The sequence below is a fragment of the Centruroides vittatus genome, unplaced genomic scaffold (genome assembly GCF_030686945.1).
Source record: "Centruroides vittatus isolate TY-2023 unplaced genomic scaffold, ASM3068694v2 scaffold_386, whole genome shotgun sequence".
In the NCBI taxonomy this organism is placed as follows: Eukaryota; Metazoa; Arthropoda; class Arachnida; order Scorpiones; family Buthidae; genus Centruroides; species Centruroides vittatus.
In genome coordinates, this window is record NW_027122706.1 from 8,446,215 (window position 1) to 8,469,209 (window position 22,995).

General features: G+C 28.0%; 1 protein-coding gene across 6 annotated transcripts in view; it reads left to right on the top strand.

Moving 5' to 3' along the window:
- LOC136988851 (intermembrane lipid transfer protein VPS13A-like) overlaps positions 1-22,995 on the top strand; it is a 368,680-nt gene that overhangs the window by 104,536 nt on the left and 241,149 nt on the right. For all 6 annotated transcript variants that reach the window (XM_067286838.1, XM_067286837.1, XM_067286842.1 and 3 more), the window contains 14 exons: positions 1,086-1,241; positions 2,578-2,670; positions 5,109-5,166; positions 6,938-7,059; positions 8,997-9,178; positions 9,477-9,621; positions 11,602-12,049; positions 12,127-12,239; positions 12,861-13,001; positions 13,975-14,045; positions 17,226-17,304; positions 17,382-17,469; positions 20,604-20,721; positions 20,811-20,973. In XM_067286838.1, coding sequence (XP_067142939.1) covers positions 1,086-1,241; positions 2,578-2,670; positions 5,109-5,166; positions 6,938-7,059; positions 8,997-9,178; positions 9,477-9,621; positions 11,602-12,049; positions 12,127-12,239; positions 12,861-13,001; positions 13,975-14,045; positions 17,226-17,304; positions 17,382-17,469; positions 20,604-20,721; positions 20,811-20,973 — 1,977 coding nt within the window. The remainder of the gene's footprint in view (positions 1-1,085; positions 1,242-2,577; positions 2,671-5,108; positions 5,167-6,937; positions 7,060-8,996; positions 9,179-9,476; positions 9,622-11,601; positions 12,050-12,126; positions 12,240-12,860; positions 13,002-13,974; positions 14,046-17,225; positions 17,305-17,381; positions 17,470-20,603; positions 20,722-20,810; positions 20,974-22,995) is intronic.

A 22,995-nucleotide genomic window follows, 5' to 3' on the forward strand; every position in this document is an offset into this window, starting at 1 on the left:
AAACATTTAAATACTAAAAATTAAATATTAAAATAATATTAAAATTTGAAATTTTTTATTATATTAAAATTCGATAATGAATTGCATCTTAAGCTAAGAAAGCTTTAAAAATGTATGTATCATGATTAAAGAACTTCTTTAAACATAGCTGATTTTCTAATTTTTACTTTTTGTTGATAATCTGTATAAATCTATTTGTCATTTAAGCACAATGTTAGCTTCTAATACATTTGGTTCAAATTTAATTTAAAATTATTTCTTTAATTACTATATTAAATAATGTGAGTAAAACAATTTTTTAAATTTCATTTTGTTGAAATTTTTATTGCTGATGCAAACACATTAGAAAAAAATAGCAATCTCTGCATTAATGAAACTACTGTATTAGATGACTAAGGAGCTATTTGTCTTGTCGTACTTGTTATTGCTGAATGTATAATAGATTATCATCTAATTAAAATATTTAATATAATATTAAAATCAATCTAAAAAACTTAAGTATAATTATACAGGTACTCCTCACTTTACGACCAAGTTCTGTTCCGACGACTATGTCGTTAAGCGAATTTGTTGATAAGCAACGAGCTTGCACCAGGAATATAGGATTGCTGTAAAATTATAAAAATTATGCAACAAACTTCAAATTTATTCATAAAAAGACTATTATAGTATGCTATTAGCCTATTATAGTAGTATAAGATTATTATAGTATGCTTAGTGCGCATGTCACCATTTGCCACTGACAGACACTCAAGCTGAGAAAGAGGATTCCTTGAATTGCAGGTCGAAACTCGATTGGTTGTAAGTGCGAGTGGTTGTAAAGTGAGGTGTATCTGTATATACAAACATAATGTACAAGTTAATTAATAATAATACTAAATGATGATAATTATAAGATATAAAAAGTGTATCCTGAAGTTCATTAATTATTATTATTAGAAATTCAAATAATAATTTTTATTTCCCCACCTGTACTCAAAACACAGAAATTATAATGATAATTAAATTAAAAACCATGAAAGAAATTACATATCTCTTTTATTTTGTATACAAAACATACAATTCATATTATTGGTTTTTTTCAGGTATCTATTCAGAATGTACATATTCGATACGAAGACATTGTCAGTGGTCACAGTGCATTGGCTTGTGGAATGCTTATTCAGAGTCTTACTGCCATTACTACAAATAACAAATGGAAACCAACTCAAATAGATGGTGATGCCAAAAGTATATTTAAGGTACTATATTATACATAAAAATTTCTTCTATATATTAATTTATGAATTTAATTTATATATTTTAACTTCTCAAAAGTATTCAGACATCAGTAATATAAAAATATAAAAGTTTAATAAGGAAATGACTAACATGACAATCATTTTTTAACTAAAAATATATTAAGAATAATAGGCATAATCTTTCATGAAAGATTTTGACCAGTTGATGGTAGAAAATCAGAATTATGCCATTCTTCTTTTTAATGTAGTCATACATGCATCAGTGGGAAAAAATATATTGACTTCATGTTGATCCAGTGTTCTAAGTTATCTCATAGATATTTTGAGATAATATTCTATCAAGCCATTTTTTGAATTTTATTTTTGACGTGAACAGTATTAGCTTTATAAAATTAACATCATTGTGCTGAACACAAACAGCCTCTTTCTGTTAAATTTCCAGAATATAGTTGTTCAAAATGTTAATGAGTTATGTACTTTTGGGTCTGTTTGATATTGTATCAAGAATCTCTGAGAATTAACTCCAATCAATGAATTATTCAAACTTTATTGCTGGGACAATATAATGTGTTAGGTAATATTTTCTAGGTGTTCTTTAAACCCAAATTTAACTGTTTAATGTGACTATTCATTCTATTGATTATTTTTCCATTATAAATATTTGGCAGCATTACACTGACAGCATTATAAATATTTGGCATTTGTTGTTGTGATAAGGACTTAAAACTATTTGGTACTAGACTTTATATAGTAATTCTACTGTAAAAACAGGTTGAGAATTGATAATTATGATTACAATTTGCAATTATGAGCTAATGTTTTCCTTAAGCTACCTATAACAGCTTTTATAATTTTTTTTTATTTTTCAGTGATTCCCATTTGTTAATTAATGGGATCACTGAGAGATTACATTAATTTTTAGATTAATTTTCATTAATATTAATAGTCTTCTAAATTGTTTTTTAATCTCTGCATGACTATTAATCTTTCATTTCGTTACATCAACTGTTATTGATTTTGGGAGATCCAAATGATTTATAGAATGCAATGATTTGTAGTATGATTTATAGTTTGCTAATTACTGATGAGACATCCACTAGTGAAGTTAGACTAAACAAGCCTTTAGAGTTCTTTATTTCTATACCACATCTTATCTTAGTGCTACTGATATCTCTGGTGTTTCCAACATTTTCTTAAAATCATTCCTTCCTTATTTAAATAAGTTTTTATTATTTACATTGCTGAAGAGTGTCCAAATACTTTGAGAAGATAATTTACTTATTAAAATAGAAAGTTAACAAAATGCATTCTCTTATATTAATAAAAAATTTTTCAGTTAGTGAAGCTGGAATCACTATCAATATATGTAAATCCAGTATGCCACCCAGAAAACTTAGTATTAAGAGATATGCATTCAAGTTTTTGGAAAGTAAGTATAAAATATTTTTGAATTTAAATTCATTTATGTTTTGAGGGCCTGAAATTATAAAAACTTGATCCTTTACAGAAATTAATATACATTTTACTAAGTATATTTTTAATAATATAGATTTTTCATATTTCAAAATGTGAAGAGGGTTTTTTAAAATTACTGTTAAGTTGGTATGTTTCTTAAGTTTTCCAAGATGGTTGTATGATAGAACACAAAGTAAACAAAGAAAAAATTGAATTTTAATAATATCATAAACTTAATATGTTACTGACAGTAGAACCAAAGGACAAAGAAGCAGAGTTAAAAGTATTCAAATTGGTTATTTTGTATACAGGGTATTTCAAAAACCTACTAACAACTTTGAAGAGTTACAGAGGACACCAAAACAATCACTTTTTTTAAATAAACCCATGTCTGAAAAGAGCCATTTTTGTCAATAGAGCAAATTAGTTATAATTTAGAACCATCATGTACTGGTTGGCCAAATTGTGGCATCCAGTAAGAATCTTAAAATTATTTTGTTTTTGTTTGTCTTCTTGCTTTTGTTGTTATGTTGCGATAAAAAACATTAATAAAAATACCTTTATCCTAATGAAGGTTGTTTAAAATTTTCAAAAAGGTAGTAGTTTTTACTATGAGCTGGCAATCTCAAATACCTTCATGTTTCATTTGTTACTCATTTACATATTTGAAATTCTTCAAAATGGTCAATAATTTCTTTTTTGAAGAACTGGCTTAGATGCATCTTATTATGATCAAGCAAATTGCAATGGACAAGAAGCTGCATGCTTGTACGAAGAGAGGTATTCCAAGAAGCCATCAAGATCTTCTGGCAAGAGTCTTGGCCAGACGATCTTACACATACATGCAAGCTATTCTAGGAATATTCTGTTGGGTCTGTGAATCCATGATAGTGCAATCTCTGTATTGAAGTACTGTACATGGTTGCCATTTGGAACACCTGCTGTAATTTCAAATAATTTGTTCTATTGTCAAACTGGCTCATTTTTAGATGTGTGTTTATTATCAAAAAGTGATTGTTTTGGTGTCCTCTATTACGCCCCAAAGTTTGTCAGTATGTTTTTTGAAACACCTTGTATAACAGTCTTATTGAATGAATATCCTTACATCATAATACAGTGCAATTCTGATGGTACAAAATAAATTATTCAGAGAAGTCATAAATCTTCTCAATACCTCCACTAGTTTGGGCCATCAAGTTTTACCAAGTTTAAGAATTATTTTTTCTTGTGGGATTTGATTTCAGCTTTAATTGCTTCCATCCAGTTTTTAAATCTGGTCCTATAGGAGTTTTAAGAATTATATGGTTCTAAATTGGAAGTGTGATGAGCAAAGCCCATCAGTTTGAGTGAATCACTTTTTATTCTCTTTACTCTTTGATTATATATTTCATTATATTTACTTATTTCATCATTCTTAATTTCACTTGAATTTATATTATAGTATCATTTTCATTATCTTCATTTTCTGAGTTTATTTTTGTGCTATTTTTTGTTGATTCATGGATCCTATCTTCATAACAGTCATTGTTTTATGTTTTTACTTTTTTTATTTTATTGTGTTTTTTTCTCTTCATGATATCTTCATTTTCATCTAGTGTTGTATAAAAAGTTATTTTCTGTAAACTGTGCATGTTTTTACAATTATTCATATAACTTCTGGCTCAAATAAGGTATATCATTTAACATTATCTTCATATCTAATAAAAATACATTTGCTAGCTTTGGATCAAATGTTTTTCATTTTTGTTTTGATGCTAGCACAAAACTTTTACATCAACATATTTGCAGATTTTTCTTACATTTGGTATTCTGCATTATCTTATGCTTTATTTAGTATCATATTCTTTACAGCTACTAGAAAAACTTTTACATAAATTACAATTGATAAAGCTTTAGCACAGAATTCCTTTGTCTGATTAGCGTCATGCTGATTTAATAAAAATTTCATCTCTGGACTGAAGATGTATCAATTGCAATTTATATTAAAAATCTTAACATGCACATTGACTTTACAAGTATAATGTGATTGCACCAATCAGCAACCTGATTTTGTTTTTGGAGTATTCACTACAGATTGTTTTTTCTCTAAAGTTAATTATTGTTTGGTAGAAACTCTGTAATTCTTTAATAAGTTTATTTTTATGATTTACATTTTTATAGTAGTAATTTTAATATATTAAAAATTATGGAACTAAACTTATAATAATTATTTTATGATCTATAAAATTAATTATTATGTGATAAATTGAAAAACTAATAATAATTAAGAAAACAAGTGGGAAAGAACAAGTGTAATTATTTTTAACCATTAGTTTTCTTATTTTTATTTGTTAACCAGTTATTTAAATGATATTTAAAAACATCCAATTAAATGAAAATTATACAGATTAAAATAATTTACTTTCCTTTTAGAATTCAATGAAAAAAGCTCTTGCTACTTTCAGTATGAATGGAGATGAATTTGAATTTGGTATGTAATTAAAAGTTATAAATGTTTTCATAATAATTTTTATATTGATTTCTACTTTTAATAGTATATTTCAGTTGTAATTTGTTAGCAAATTACATATTTTAATGTATCTAAGCATATTTAACTTTATTAAGCCAAACAATCTTGTTGAAATTATCTGGCTACTTTTGGGCTACACATTAATAATTAATTCAGCTAGAGTTAGTTGTACCAAAAGTAGCCTGATAATTTCAACAAGGTTGTCTGGCTTAATAATTTAAAAATTGTTTATGAGCTATTATTTATATATGTTAATATTTAGTTTTTTTTTTTTTTTTTAAACAAATCTCTTTGAAGTAACTTATTTACAATATTTGTTACTATCTACCTTTAACAGTCAAAACTGAATAATTATTAAATTGAGTAATACAGTAATTACTTAATTATTGTGAATTTAAATTCTTGTAATTTTTTTTAGAAACTTTTGAAAATCATTTTATTATTTTAACTGATTAAAATTTTTCTTTATGAACTTATATTGTATAAGAATTATATCTTTAATCCATTATTAAAGTTTTAATAAATATCAATCTTTATTTAACTACATAATCAAAAATAAATTATTATTTAAAGTACAGTTAAACCTCCATTATTACATTATCAGATTATTAGATGTGAAGTTTGCATTAATGTAAAGTAGATACGTGGTTTCATGGATGAGGATAGACATTTCTATGCTAACAAGTTTATTTAAAACAAAATATCAATTAATATGTAATGGAAAGCATGTTGTGGTCTGATAAATTCAATGACAATTATATTGCAACATTTAATACAAAGTACAGTGCTTCCAGTTTTCCTGAAATCACATTATGCAAAGTAGCAACACACAAGCTGCATCATGACCAGAGGCATGTTTTTCAAGTTTAACATGCAGTTTATTCATAGATACATATAACTATATCCAGTCATTTATATCATTGTATAGGTTTTTTCGAATAGAAAAACTCAACTATAAGTCAAATTGAATTTGTGCATTTATATTGAATTTATATGGCATATTTTGCATAGGCAGACAAAGAATAAATGGTAATAGTGGCTACAACATAACATTAACTGATCTACTAAATATTTCAAGTGAACTGTGTTAAAAATATAATCAACACAAATAAGCAACTTTTACTTCGCCAGCAATTAATATTTACATTTAATGAATGTTTTTATAATTCATAATGCTTCTTCAGGCTCTACAAATATAATGCTTTTGTTAATTTCTTGCATGTAAGATTTGTATAAAATCAATCAGAGCCTATAATAGTTTTCTTTGCAATGATATGTTTACTAATCATAAATCAGTTTCAATAAATTGTTGTTTCATTAATGTAACACTTCGGTAATAATGTTAAATTTTGTCTTACAGTAGTGTGTGAAAGCATGTAGAATTTTTTCCAATAATTACATACCAATGCTGTTGAATTATCAATTTAATGTATAAAGCATATTTAAATAAAGATTACATTCAAATCAATTTCTTTAATACTTATAGAAAGAAAACATTTGCCATTATCTAAATCTGAACAGATGGTATTTAAGTTTTAACAAAAAAATGTAATGTTGTTTTTTAAAGATATGATTATGAACACTATTTCAATTCTTAATAAGAAAATATTATTAGTTAAAGTGTTTTTTGAAATAAATTCATGAAAAATCAATTAAACTTTTATTTTGAAAATTCCTTAATATTTGATTTTTTAAAAAATTTAATCTAATTAAAGTATTCACTTTTATTTAGTTATGAAACCAGTTTCTGCAAAAGTGAAAATGATTTTCAACAAATCTAGTGAAGCAAAAGTGCCAAAACTTCTGCTTGATTTCTTATTACAAGATGCTGCTTCACAACTTTCAAGAGAACAGGTAAAAGTTTGATTTACAATAAATAGATCAAGCAAGTAAAAAACTTATTATTGTATAGTTGAATATTATGTAACATTTATCAAGTATATATTTTAATATTTCTTTTATACTAAATAATTCTAGTCTGTGAAAGCATGTAGAATTTTTTCCAATAATTACATACCAATGCTGTTGAATTATAGCTGAGAAAATGAAGTTTGCATTAGTTGTAATTGAAGTCATTATGCTGACTGTAATTTTGCTTTTTACTAATTACACAAATTTGACAATATAATATTTAAAAAGTACTTTCAATAAAGAAAGTACTTTTGTATTTAGAATAATTCAGGTTTATTCCATCTAAGACAAAAATAAATTTAAACTTTTGATGAGTCATGTATTCAGTTTATAAGTATATTTAAATTAAATATTTTTAAATGAATTATTATAAATAGTAGTTATTTAAAAATCATTTATTTATTTAAAACAGCCTTAATTATTCTAAAGATGAAAGTTCTTTCATTAACAATTTATAACTATTGTTGAATTTGTGTAAATAGTAAGTTTAAAGATATAAAGGTCAACAAAAGAAACATGTACATATATGTACATTTTTCTAACTTTGAAAGATAAAAAGATAAATGAGCGATTATTTATTGTGACATCGTCACAATACTGGGCTGCAATTTTTATTAATAGCCAGATATTTTGACACAATAGTTGTTTGAGAAATTATTATACGACTATGCTACCTTTTTTCAAATTTTATGATCTTGAAATAAGTATTAATATAATACTGCAAAAAGTAAACATATTAATGTTTTTGTAATAGATATAATAATTTCTTGCTAAACATGAATTTATTAATCATAAATGTCAAAATTCCAATGATCATTTATTTTATTAATTTCAAAACCTTAAATTAGACATGGAAAAATGTAATAATTCTTTTTATGGATTATAGGAATTTTATATACATATGTGAAAAATTTATATGTATTTTATTAAACTTGATAAAATTATCTACTATTATATGATATTATAAATAGTTTATTTATTTTACTATTCTCTGTTTTTATTGGTAATAGCGAGGTTGAGGCTGAAGTTTTAACCGTGAAAACGTATATGTCAGACGTTCAATGCCACTTTCCTGTAAGCCTAGAAATTTGACAATGGCATTTGGAATGTCTAGCATGATTCCACTGACTTTCCAAACACCTTTGTCAAACTTCTAGGCTTACAGGAAAGCGGCACTCAACGTCTGACGTACACGTTTTCATGTTTAAAACTTCAGCCTCATCCTCGCTAATAAGTATTTATTATTGTGTTTTACTCATAATGGTGTGAGTTTTATTATTTCATTTTTGTTTTATTTTTACTTGAAATATAGTATTTTATTTGTCTATTTCCACCTCATTTCTGAAGCCATTCTAAAATATTGTAATTTTAAAATTGTATGAATTCTGTATTCCACATTTCAATTCATTATTTCCCTAATTATCATTAGGCCAAATTACTTAGCACTTAATTATTAATAGTAGCAGTAATATAGTTTTATCTAATCCTACAATCCTATGGCATCTTGCCATATACACTAAACAAAAGTCTTGAAACATTAGTGTTTCATAACGGCACCCACATCATACTATAGAATGCTGCCATACTAAACGCATCACATAGTCAGGAAAGTCTCTAAACACAGATACATATATGAACAACATATAAATATAACATTAACTTTTTCTGATTCTTCATAGTACTAGGCACCAGCATTTAAGCTGAATAGGATGCTCTTCACCAAGTTCATAATAATAATAGTAATAACTTGGATTACTACTAATAATGATGATATTTTAATTTATACAAAAATATTTCTAAATTGTATTTAACAGGAAATGTATTTTATTATTTGTTTAATATCTTAAACATTAATTTTTTTATAATAATTTTTGTTCTAGTATATCAGTATATTGAATTTAAGTAAATCATTTGAAAGAATGGAAATAAACAGACGCTTTGCCAAATATCACTGTAATGTTCCTGTTCATGGCCATGCTAAGGAATGGTGGCATTATGCATATACTGCAATTGTTGAAGAATATATCCGTCCTTATTCTTGGCAAAGGATAAAAGAACATAGGTATAATTATTATAAATATATAATCATTCTAATAAGATATAATGTAATTAATATTTTATATTTTTATCACTGTGATATTTGAAAAAGTATTTTTGGTTAATGTAGATAATGAAGAATTTAGTTAAAATAAAATCAATTCAATACCAAAAAAACTAAATTTCTCATTGTCTATGTTGATACATATGGTATATGTCCCATTCATTCATTCTTTATTTTGTATTAATTTTTATTCATTTGGTGTTGATGTTTGTAATATTTATTTCAACCAACTAACCTCTTAAATAAATTCTATATTTAGAAAAAGATACAGAAGGTATAAAGAAATGTATAAACAGAAACTTTTGTATCCTACCAATACTGAAATTCGTCTTGATGTGCAGCTTTTAGAGGATCATATGGATATAGCAAATATTTTAATGGCAAGAGAAGAAACAAAATTAGAGGTAAATATAGCAAAATAATAATAAATATTAATATATATTTAAAGCAAAATTAATAATATATCTACACATACCAGTAATAATATTTTGATAATCAAAAAATGATATTAAATCAGAACTATAATCCCAACTCACATCAACCAAACGAACTGGATGAATGTACTTCGTCTAATATAACCTTAAACTTTCCAGTTAATTTCTTCATAACGGCACACACATCATACTATAGAATGCTGCCATACTAAACGCTTTTTGTTCTAACGTTTTCGGCCCACCCTGGGCCATCTTCAGGAATACAATGAATGAACGTGCAGAATTAGAACGTATAGATCGAATGCAGCCCGATTCAAATTACTGTGAAACGGTTAAGTTTGTTGATGGAACATTCTCTCGTGCTATGATGACGATATGGCACGTGAAAAGATCTCGGTGCAAATTTACTGCATAATCGTTAAAATGAATGCTTTACGACTCAAATATCGCGTGATTTCCCTTCATAGCAGTATTTCCACGCTTGTGAAATGCTAGCCGCATCTTTATAGTTAATGCATGTGTTTTTCAATCCAGCCTTGTAAATTTCTAGTGTTTCCATTATTCTAAGCTGGTCTGTGCGGTGGGTGAGTCTTATGATACGAGCATTTTTTAGATCTGCAGTGATACCCGGTTCAGTAGCTGCCCGCGCAAGGGCAGTGGTATGTTTCCGTTTCTCTATGTCGTACCGGTGTTCCTTCAATCGTTGTTGTAGGGAGCGTTTGGTAGAGCCCACATATACCATGTTATTATTAAATAGTTATTATAATATTAAACATGTTATATGTGGGCTCTACCAAACGCTCCCTACAACAACGGTTGAAGGGACACCGGTACGACATAGAGAAACAGAAACGTACCACCGCCCTTGCGCAGGCAGCTGCTGAACCGGGTATCACTGCAGATCTAAAAAATGCTCGTATCATAAGACTCACCCACCGCACAGACCAGCTTAGAATAATGGAAACACTAGAAATTTACAAGGCTGGATTGAAAAACACATGCATTAACTATAAAGATGCGGCTAGCATTTCACAAGCGTGGAAATACTGCTATGAAGGGAAATCACGTGATATTTGAGTCGTAAAGCATTCATTTTAACGATTATGCAGTAAATTTACACCAAGATCTTTTCACGTGCCATATCGTCATCATAGCACGAGAGAATGTTCCATCAACAAACTTAACCGTTTCACAGTAATTTGAATCGGGCTGCATTCGATCTATACGTTCTAATTCTGCACGTTCATTCATTGTATTCCTGAAGATGGCCCAGGGTGGGCCGAAAACGTTAGAACAAATGTGAAAGAAATTAACTGGAAAGTTTAAGGTTATATTAGACAAAGAACTATAATCAATCTAAAACAGACAAATCTAGTAAAGACAGAGAATTTGTGATTTATTCATTATAAAATATGAATGGAAGAAGAAGAAGAAATATGAAGAAGAATGATAAAATATGAAGAAGAATGGAATTTATTTTGTAACCCCTGTTTATTCTTGAATGTACACTTCTAGGCAAGTCTTCAAAATTAAAAGTATTAAATTATTAGCTATGAAATGCTTTATTTATTATATTATAATATTTTAAATAAAACTTTCATTGCATGATAACTTGATTACTTGATTTCATGTAATTCTATAAATTTTTGTGGCATCATTCATCTGAGGAAAGCTAAGAATGTAAAAGAAATATTATTTATATATTTAGTTAAGTTCAGTGTTGGACTTTTTTATTGTTTTATGTACATACCTGTATATATGTTACTCTAAACAATAAATTTCATCTAAATACATACACAAATTATTTTTTAATAAAATGTTTCTTGTAGAAAATTAAGAGACCTTTAATATTTAGAAATAATCTTTTATTAATTTAATATTATAGTTAAGTCTGAATTATATTGATTTGGTTGTTATATTATTTATTTTATATATTTAATCTTTTTTTAGTTTATTAAAGAACAGCCAGAAAAAACAATAATAAGGAAAAGAGATAAATCATGGTGGGAATCTTGGTTTGGTTTAGATTCCGAAGAAGAAGAAAATGAGCTTGAAGTATTGGGAGAGAGAGAAAAAAGTCTTTGGTCAAGACTTACACAAGAAGAAAAACAAAAATTATATGAAGCCATTGGCTATTTTGATGATGAAACTTTAGAAACTTTAAAACAATATATTGCTCATAAGTTAAATTTTACTTTGGCAAACTGTACATTTTCTCTAATTAATTTTGATAAGGAAATTCTTGTTATTACATTAACTCAATTTGTGACAAGTATAGAAACAAGACCTTCTAATAAGGCATTTAAGATTTCTGCAAGAACTGAAAGTTTTGTTGTGGAAGGTGCATCGATAGAAAATGATCTTGTTCCAATAATGACAGCTGATAATATTACAAGTGGTAATGTATTCTCATTTAACAATAATCATTTTCTATTTCAAAAGAAATATTTTAACTAAAAAAAATCATATTTACAGGATCTAATCTTGCTCATGTTTTTGCATTGGACTTTGAAAAAAATCCTTTGCATGAAAAAGCAGACTATGGATTAACAATAAATGCTGAACCAATGGAAATTGTATACCATGAGGTAAAGTAGAAGTTAAAACACAACATTATTTTCGACTTTGACTGTTTTTAAAATTGCTCTTCTTATTTATTAATACTACCAAAAATATTTCTTATTAGAATTATTATTAGAATTATATATGAACTGCATTTATTCCTTATAAATTTAACTACGTTTAAAATGCTAATCTTCAATATAAAATCTTATTCTGTTCTGAATGAATTGGAAGATATTATTTATAATTTGATTGAGTTGATGCTGGATCTGAAATGGTCTAGAAATGTTAGTCAGTAAATAAATTTTTTATTTCTAATAATCTAATAGTGTTCGTTACATTAAAATATGTAATTGTTAGTTCTTTGTTTGATTGATTATTTTTAATTTAAAATCACTAAATCTTAAAAATCATTTTGAGATTATGTCTGGAATTATTTTAATACTGGTAATAATTTAATATTTTTATTTATTCAAATAGTTATTTATATGTTGTCTTAATTTTTGTAAATAAAGCAGATCAGAATTTAAAGTTTGTGTATAACTTAAAAATAGAATAAAACTAAATTAAACAGAAAAATAATTAGATTTTGTATTGTATATTGTTTAATCTGAATTTAAATTAATAGTAGATTATTTAAATTTTAGCATGCTTTAAAAGAATTAATTGCCTTCTTCTACATACCAACTATTACTTTTGAAGATTTTAAAAAAGTAACAACTGAAAAGTTACAATCTTTAGCAGTTATAACACGTGATGGATTAGAATACGCTTTTACAAATCATAAGGTAATATTAGAATTACCCACATAACTTTTTATGTATTACTTTTTTATATTTGATAATTTAAATTTTATAATTTCATTTACTTTTTAAGCATAATATTTCTATAATTACTGTATTGGACTATATATTTGAGAAGATCCAAAATCCAAAATTTTTTTAAAAGGAATTATTTTATAACTAACTTAGCATGCAATAACTAATATATTTGTCAATGTACATTTTAAAAAGCCTGAAATTATTCAAAAATAAATATATTATCATTCAATCTATTATATTACAGATTTGATGATATATTGTATATATATAATCATCAATAACATTACAAAAAAAAAAAAAATCTAAAAGAATAACAGAAAATCTTAGAATAACTGAAAAGTAGTGCTAACATACTACAGTTTTATTATATTAAGTAATATTAAAATGCATTATTTTCAATTTATTTTTAAGAATTCAAGCAAAGAGAATATGCTTTCTAAAATCATTTGAATATGTTTTAACAAAATGTTCTGTGAATTTTACTGCATCTTGAAGTGATTGACCTGAAAGAGCAGAGAATCTGTCAAATTTTGTCTTATATGAACTAATATTGAGACTTAAATTTGAGTAAATACCTTTTGTGATGAAATCATAAATATATTCAATTGGCTTTTCCTGCTTCAAAAATGCACAAACTTTTTGAGGATACTGAATATTTTTCTGATCATTAATAAATTAAATAAGAGCAATCCCTCATAAATTTTTTCATATCATCTGAAATATTTCTTGTTAGAATTATATATGAACTTCATTTATTCCTTACAAATTTAACTACATTTAAAATGCTAATCTTTAATGTAAAATCTTATTCTCTTCTGAATAAATTGGAAGTGTCAATATAAAAAGTATTAATATCTTTGTTATTGTTTTCTTAATCTAACAAAATAAACATCTCTGTTTGATGATAATTATTATTATAAGTCTTTTCTTTTTTTTTCAGACTGCATTCCATTTGAGTATTGACTTGAAGTCTCCATATTTCGTCATTCCAGAGCATGGCTCACTTCAAAAGTAATTTAATGTTTGAATGTTAATATTTATCAATTGAAATTTAATTAACAACTAATAATAATTATTATTTATAATATAAATATCAGTTACTTTAAACTTCAATTAATTAAATTCGATGTCATTTGACTTTGAATAATAATTTGAACTAATCACTGCAAAAACTGATTCATAAATTATAATCAACTCCAAAGTTAAAAACGTTAGTTTAGTTAATAAATTTGTGTTTGTAACTGGATTTAGATGTATTTGGAGTTGATAATAATTTGAACTTTGGAATGATGCAAAAATGTTCCTTTTTTTTTATTCAATTGTTTTATCAAAAATTCCAGTAAAGCAATTCTACCAAAAATTTCATGATGTGCCTAGTTAACATAGTCATTTATTAATTCTAATGTTCTAATATTAAATTATTATATTTGTTTTGAGCTCAGTTTTGAACATATCATAAAAAATTATTTTGTACATAAAAGTCAAAATTGACCACTGTGAAATACAGTAGAGCATCGATTATTCGACCCCCGATTAACCGACTTATCGGTTAACCGACCGCGTTCTAGTCGGCAAATTCAAATGTCCATTAGTGATGTGGCACTACAATATTTGGTTATGTCTTGGCTACTTTAATATTATTTTTGTTAAATTTTTGCATGTTTTAGCTGGCAGCACTGGCTCGACCATAAAAGAGAGGCTAGTATTTAAACAAGGCCTAATACACTATACTAATAATGTATTTTTTCATACTTTTTGGTTATCCGACTTTTCAGTTATCCGACCAACCCCAGTCCCCAATTGAGTTGGATAATTGATGCTCTACTGTAATTAGCAAATTTGATAGATTTTTCTATTATTATTACCGTATATCTCAGTGGATAAGACGACCTTCAGATAAGACAGTGTATAAATATTCGTCAAAATTTTATAATTTTAGCATATCTATCCTATAAGATGACCCCCAAACTATCAATGGCCTATGAATTTAGTTTAGATCAGCAATCATTATCTGAATAATAATACTGTATAGTGTATATGGAATTATGTCCTATTTGTAATTTTTCGAAAGAACAAATTTTATTTTCTTGCATCTGGCGATTTTTGCAAACATTCACACTAATTCGAGCATTCAGGTAATGACCTTGACTATTTACAAAAACATCCTATGGGCTATTCTATTTTGTGTACTTACCCTACTCTCTTCTAGTAAATAATTACGGTTTGTCTGTCTTTTTATAATGGTTTTAATTTATATAAATTTCAATCTAATTTTTTTTTTTTGTATCTGTTGTATAAGACGACTCTGGATTTTCGGGCCATTTTTTATGGTTCAACTATCGTCTTATCCGCTGAGATATACGGTAAATATTATTTATTATTTAATTTAATTACTAATTTTTACTCTAAACAATACATTTTTGAAAAATCACATTAATCTAGAAAATTGGTAAATGATCACTTAAATGTATTCCAAGAATGCCTATATTATTAATTTACTGCACATAAGAACTTTTTTTAATAATAAATCTAATATCTCAACAGAATATTTATAATATTTGTATGTACCAGTATGTAGTAATAAATTATGAGGGCTGATCAAAAATATCTGAGACAAAAATTTTATAAAAAAACACTAAGGCCGCGACTCCACTAGCCGTAAAACAGCCGTAAAACCCCTCGCTGTAAAAGCTTTTAATCACGTGACCTATTTGCGTTTGCGCTCGGATTGCGGTGGAGGTCCGGCTAGCTTTTTACGGCGACAGTACTATTACAGTGTATACGTGATATATCGATATAAAGACAATAATTATATTTCTATGAGTTTTCTCTACTATAATTACAAATATAGTAAAAGTAATATCTTTACTTTCATATATTGACTTTTATATATTATATTATTAAGATAATATACAGCATTTATAAGCTTAGCTTTTTTATTATATACTCCTCTAAATTGAAGGATTTTCCTTTGGCCGTTCATATCGCGTGTTTTAGGCATCCATTATTATAATCGGGATACCTCTTGTCGTAGATACATGAATACTTTCGGATGTTTTCGATAAATCTTTCCAGATCTTCTAGAGTAGCTGCGACAGAACGTACACAAAAGCTCGTTTTCCGCCATTTTCGCACCGTGTCACAAAGACCTAGATTTCACTGACTTCTGATTGGTGGATGGTACCAATTTACGGTCGTATTCACTTCGAAAGTTGAACACTGCTCAACTTGCTTTTACATTGGTTTTATGACCTGCTTAGGCGTAAAATATCATGGTCACGTGATTAAAAGCTTTTACGGCGAGGGGTTTTACGGCCCTTTTACAGCTAGTGGAGTCGCGGCCTAATAGTAGTATTGTAGAAACCATAGTGGATATTTGACTATATCACCTGATACCAAGTGCCAGAGTAGTGGGTGGCAGCACGATTCAATTGTCAATGAGTTGAGCAACAGTGCATGCATGTGTTTCCTCTGTCATGTAATATTGATGAATTGAGCAAGCCAATGTGTTTGCCTGAAAAGTTTTCTGGAAAATTGGTAAAATGATCACTGAAATGTACAAAATATTTTAACAAGCATTCAGAAACTGCTCATCAGCCAAAACATTTGAGTAGTATTCATATATCAAAAAATGGCAAGACTTTAACTGATAATCATCCACATACAGGGATGAATCACTGAAATGGATCCATGAGATGTTGATGAGATATATTACAGAACTGTTCTGAAGTGTTTTAGAGATGCAGGTTATTGGAAATGCTTTTAGAAATGGTCTTCTTGTAACTAATTTCTGCATCATGACAGTGTGCCTTGTCATGCATTCCTGAGTGTCTCAGAATTTTTGGCCAAGCATAGCATCCCTGTAGTTCCCCACCTTGTTCACCAGATTTGGTTCCCTGTAACTTCTTTTCCAGGCTCAAAAGCACCCTGAAGGAGAAAAAATATCAGACATTGCAGAGATAAAACTGAGCATGACATAGCAGTAGGCCATTGCCAAACAACTTATCAGACATTGCATGAAAAAGTGAAACAACCTCTAAAATTGTTTCTGGTGGATCATACCTTGAAGGAGATAAATTCCAGTGACTAATAATTGCTTTTGGTTTTCTACAATAAATTCTGTCTCAGACATTTTTGATCAACCCTCATATATAATGAAAATTAAGTTAAATATTACTAATGAAATTTCAGAGCTGGTACAATACTTGTTCTTGATATGGGCCGATTAATAATAAACAGTGATATTCAACCTGAATCAACTCTACTTGAGGTAAATAGAGTAGAATATATAAAGATTTAGATTAACATAATTATTTAAAATTATAATATGAATTTATGTTGATTAAGGAAGCAACAAAGATGGAAATTGAAGAAAGATTATATGACCGATTTAATATAGTTCTTTCTGATTTTCAAATATTGTTTGCTGATTCAGGTAAGTTTCAACTAACTATTTTATTAGAAGATAATAGCGAGGTTGAGGCTGAAGTTTTAAACGTGAAAACATGTATGTCGGACATTCAGCACTGCTTTCCTGTAAGCCTAGAAGTTTGACAATGGCATTTGGAATGTTGAGCATGATTCCACTGACTTTCCAAACACCATTGTCAAACTTCTAGGCTTAAAGGAAAGCGGTGCTGAATGTCCGATGTACATGTTTTCGCATTTAAAACTTCGGCCTCAACTTTGCTAATAAAGTTTTATTTAAAACTGCTGACTTACAGCTTGATTTGATTAATACCGAAGGAAAGTATAAAAATACATAAAAATTCATATAATGAAGCTTATTTACTTAAATTAATTAAGCTATGCTTTAAAATGTGCACAACAATATAAAACAAAATAATTTTATTCAGAAATATATTATTCATTTTACAAAAAATTAGTCATAAATTATTACTACAGTTGTTTAATTTGGCAATGATATTGTTGATTATTAGATATCTGCACAATCTAAAATAATATATACTAAACCATTAATGTTCGTGGATGTTAATGTTCAGAAATTCGATCATTCATGATTGGAAATTTATGCACCAAACTTTCGACTTTCATGAAAGGTTTCAACCTTTCAGGAAATGGGAGATAATGGAATACTGTAAACTGGAGTTAGCACCTGCACAAACTTAATGCTTGAGCATGCTCAATGCTAAAAGATCACAACACTCATTCATTCATATGATGTCTGTCATAAGTTATGTTATTGTTTTTGTTTGTGTTTTTCTTTTGACTCAAAATGACTTTTTCTATAGACCATGGACAGTATATTTATCTAATAAAATCATTCATTTTTTTGAAAAGTTTTTTAAACAGAAGTAATATATAAAACAAACGTGGTGGCCAAACCTTGTCTTGATAGGAGCCATACACTGCCTGTTGGAAATTAACAAGAGCCATATCCTCTATTGGAATGCCTATTGGAGAGCTGTATCATCTATTTATAATAATTTAACTACATATTAAATAACTATCACTGTTCTATTGTAAATATCACTCTTACTTTACTGATACTTTATGATTGACTGACTAGGTAAACAATCATTTAACTCCTTTGACTTGAATGTACCCTAAGCTTTCAGCTACTTGTTTGAGGTTAAGTTGAGAATTACACTTACATAGTATAATATACACAGAGATCATAATAGTCAGAAAAATTACAAAAATATTATATAGGTGTAAGTAGTATGCACCAAGTTTATAAAAATAAATTGCTGTATATGGGAGCCAGAGTAAGGGTCTAGAAGAGATGCACACTGCTCTCAAGCCATGGTTTGGCTACTGTTGACATAAAGTCTTGTTGGAACAAATTACAAATTTAACATGAAAATAACTCAAAGTTCAAGAATTTGATGTTCTTTGTGAAGATTCGTGGCGAGGTGTAATGGTTTCCGCAAACAGACTGACACAAAATAATAATCGAAACACGTTACTTTTAACAAAGGTACGATTTTATTCTCGCCAGAAAGAACAGAAACAGGTTCTTTATGGATCCCAACTTTACAAAGAAAAATCCTTTTACAGTCGTTCAGTCATTAAGCTTAACGAAAGGGCACGCTCAAAACAAACCCGACAAATTATACGCGTGCAGATCTTAAAACTAAAACTTATCCTACTTATAACTAAGGGGAAGAACAAAGATATACATGTAGAGATAGAAATAGACGAAGATTGAAATACTTTGGTGGGATACCGCTCTTGAGTCCTGTTTGATTTTTATAGCCTTCCCGTGTTCTTGGTGAATCTCTCACTCTCCCGTCGTGTCCTTTTCTTTTCCTCTGCTGCTAACTTATACACCCCGGTCGAGATTGCTTCCTTTTCACACCTTCTTTCTCCGCAGTCCAGTCCAAAAGTGATTTACTTTCTCTCGTCGAGACCCTCGGCGTCGTCCCCTCTATTGTTCTATTCGTTCTCTTTCTTAGAAACGATAATCCCACCCAAAGGGTAAAAAGGAGTGGTGGGGAAAGTAAAGGAGGATAGATAAGACAAAAGAAACAAAGGAATTGCTAACACTAACTTATATTACATATTAAAAACATAAAATACGCGAATAATATGGCCAACAGCCACATTATGAAGGGTGAGAACCATGGGAATCAGTGTATCTAAATTTTGTTGATACAAATTAACAAAAATTTAAGAAGTAGAAGTAATATTTATGATGATTACAAAGGCCTATCTTTGGAATTAATTATTGCAATAGCCTATTAATTATGCTTTCCACTAAACATCGAAAGTTTTATTCTGGAATATTCCTCTATTTCTCTAGGAAAGCTTTTTCTAGAGTTGCCATGGAGGAAGTATCTTACTTGGCAAGATTGGATGCACCATTCCAGGCTGTCTCAAAGGTTTGCATTGAATTCTGATTTAAACACAATCAAATACTTTTAGAACAAGTTGAAATGGTGCATCCAATCTTGCCCAGCAAGATCTTTCTCTGTGGCAACTCTATCAGAGATGTTAGATAAGCAGTGGAATATTCTTGAACAACTCTATTGACATCTAATGGAAAGCATGTTTAGAAGTGTCACTGAAATCAATAGAAGTGTCACATTGAGACTTTTACTGGATTTTTCAACAACTTCTAAGGATTTTTTCAAATAAATGATACTGTTTCATATGGAATTAGATGTTTAAATACTGTTGTCTAAATAATGTTAACCACTCAGCAGTGAGCAACGAATATATTCATCAAGGGCAATTGTGTGGCAGTGGTGAGGGATTTATATATTCGCTAAATTCTTTTGGGGGTATCGCCAAAAACTAGCCAAAAACTACCGCGAAAAAAAATTTACATAAAAAATCAATTATGTAACAATAAAAAAAGACTTTTCTTTACTAGACGTAACTGTTTACAAAATCATTTTCCGAAACAGTAATGAGAAAAAGCATGTGAAAAAATACTTTAAAAATTTCCCACATTTCTTCTCCACAACTAAGTGGTAGTGCCACATCTAACTGTTCCACTGTTGAAAGGTTATTCATTTAATATAACAGTAAGGTTTTATTAGTTTATCATTATCTAAATTAGTTTTTGAAAAATTTTTTAAAGTCTATATAATATGAATATAGGTGATGAATGGAGAAATGCTAAACAATTACCAGAATCTGATATTCATTTATTGCCTAAAGCAAGAATTCAAACACTCTTCTCCAATAGTATTAAAGCTGAATATAAACAATTACCTAGGTAAATATATATTATTATTATGAATTTGTAAATAAAAAATATTTTTGTACTGAAAATTTTTTTTTATTAATTCATAAATTTATTTATAGGCAAAAACTTAATGTTTCTCTTCCAAGTTTTAAATTAAATTTATCTGATAGAAGGATACAACTCTTAATGGAATTTGCTTCTAATCTACCAATTATAAAATTACAACAAATAGGTTCATTGTGTTCATTTGATGTTGTTGATACAATCACAGATACAAATATAGTAAGTATTAATTAGATGTCAATAATTTTGCAAATTATAATTTACTTATACATATATTAATTGATTACATTTAATTTAATTTTTATTTTATAAAAACTATTTCAGTTTAATAAATATTTATTTTTTAATTGCACAATAATAATGGATATTGTTAACTTAAAAGTTAAGATACAAACTATAATTCTTTTATCTAAATATAAATATAAATTTAACTGTATCCAGTTTATTTTTAGAATTAATATTATAAACAGAACAAATTTTAAAAATTAATCTATATATATAAATTAAATTAGAATGTTTGGATGTTTGTTCGTTATACACGCTTAGGCCATTAAACCAATTGCTACGAAACTCAGCAGTTACGTTTTTATACCACCAACTTAGATAATGTTGAACATCCCATCCTAAAATATCAATTGGATTTCTTTAAATCAATTAATTTCTCCATTTGATTTGCTGGTTTACACATAGCCCCATCTATTGGCAAAAATTTAAGAAAATGTAAAACATTTGATTTGCTCATTATCACATAGTGCCAATAGATGGCACTTCCTGTAAATGAGCAAATAGAATGCTTGAATCAAATGTAAATTAGCAATTACATTTTCTAAATTTAAATTGCAAGAAAATATTCTAAAATACAGTTAATAATACAGAAAACTTCTGTAAGTATGAATTCATCTTATTTAATGTTATTTCCTGGTAATGTTGTTGACTGTGGGAAATCGAAAGTGATATCCTGTGAAAAGTCTGCAATAATTTAATTTTCCATATTTAACAATTTGAGTTTTTCCATTTTTAAAAACAGTACTTTCTGAATTCTAATAAGTGCCCTCCAGTAGCCAGATGCATAAAACCACTGAACTCTGGTAGTTAGTCGGGGGTTTGGGCTGGAGTTTTCTGGGTTTTCTTCACATTAGTAACACCTAAATAGCATCCATCTTCACAGTAACACCTAAATAGTGTCCATCTTCCCATAAAAGTCTTCCCAGGATGCATCCTCCTCAGCATATTGCTAACATGTCGTATTGCACTAACCAAATAAACCAAACTAATTCTAATGAGTGATTGTTTAATGTTACATTGTCACAATGTTCTCAATTTCTTTAGTACTGTCTTGCTCCTGTACTTCATAGTTTCATGTTAGCAATAGAGTCATGCCAGTCATCTATCTAACTCTGTTTGAGGAAAAATTTTGAATTGATGTAACGTGACTTCCGGTTTACATCGGAAGTTCATATACATTTAATCTGGGCTTCCTGCTCCTAAGCATATCTGGTCTAACTTTTGTCTATCTAACACCTTTCTTGAGATTAAGGAAGGACATACAGACACACAGATAGACAAGATATATCAGTTGGAATTTATAGGTCTAGAATTTTTTCAAATTGCAGCCTGATAATTTTTCTATAAATGCATTTACAAGAACATACTTTTCACATAGTTCATACAGTTTGTTGCAAAAATGTAAACACTTTATTATCATATAAAGATAATTATTCTAGCATTTTTACAAGATTTTTTTTATTTAAATAAATCATATGAAATCTTTCTGATGTTAAGGTTAACAACTTCAATTACGTGTGTAGCCATCACAACCCATCCAACATGGATCACTTTTTAATTATTAATAGTCGTTGACCATTCTGTTTTCCGGGAAGAGGTCAACAATTACTTTTGGTTGGATTACTTCGACCTCCTTTCGCAACAGTCTCCTTTTTATCAGACAAGTGATATGATGGCATTCGAATAGGAAAAATTGTATAATACAAGGTTACTGATGAGCATAAAATGTTTTAAGTGGTTTTCGAGGATGCTGAGTTTAAATATATGATCCATTTTTGCGAAATTTAATTGGTTGGCAGATTACCATTTGATATTCAACTGCAAGTGGTACAGTTTCTTAGAATTTACATTAGGAAAAAATATGATATCTTAAATTTTTTAAGATATATTTTCAATTGGTGTCTATTTGATCAATGAGATTGTATCATTTTGTACTGTGCAAGTATCATGATAAAC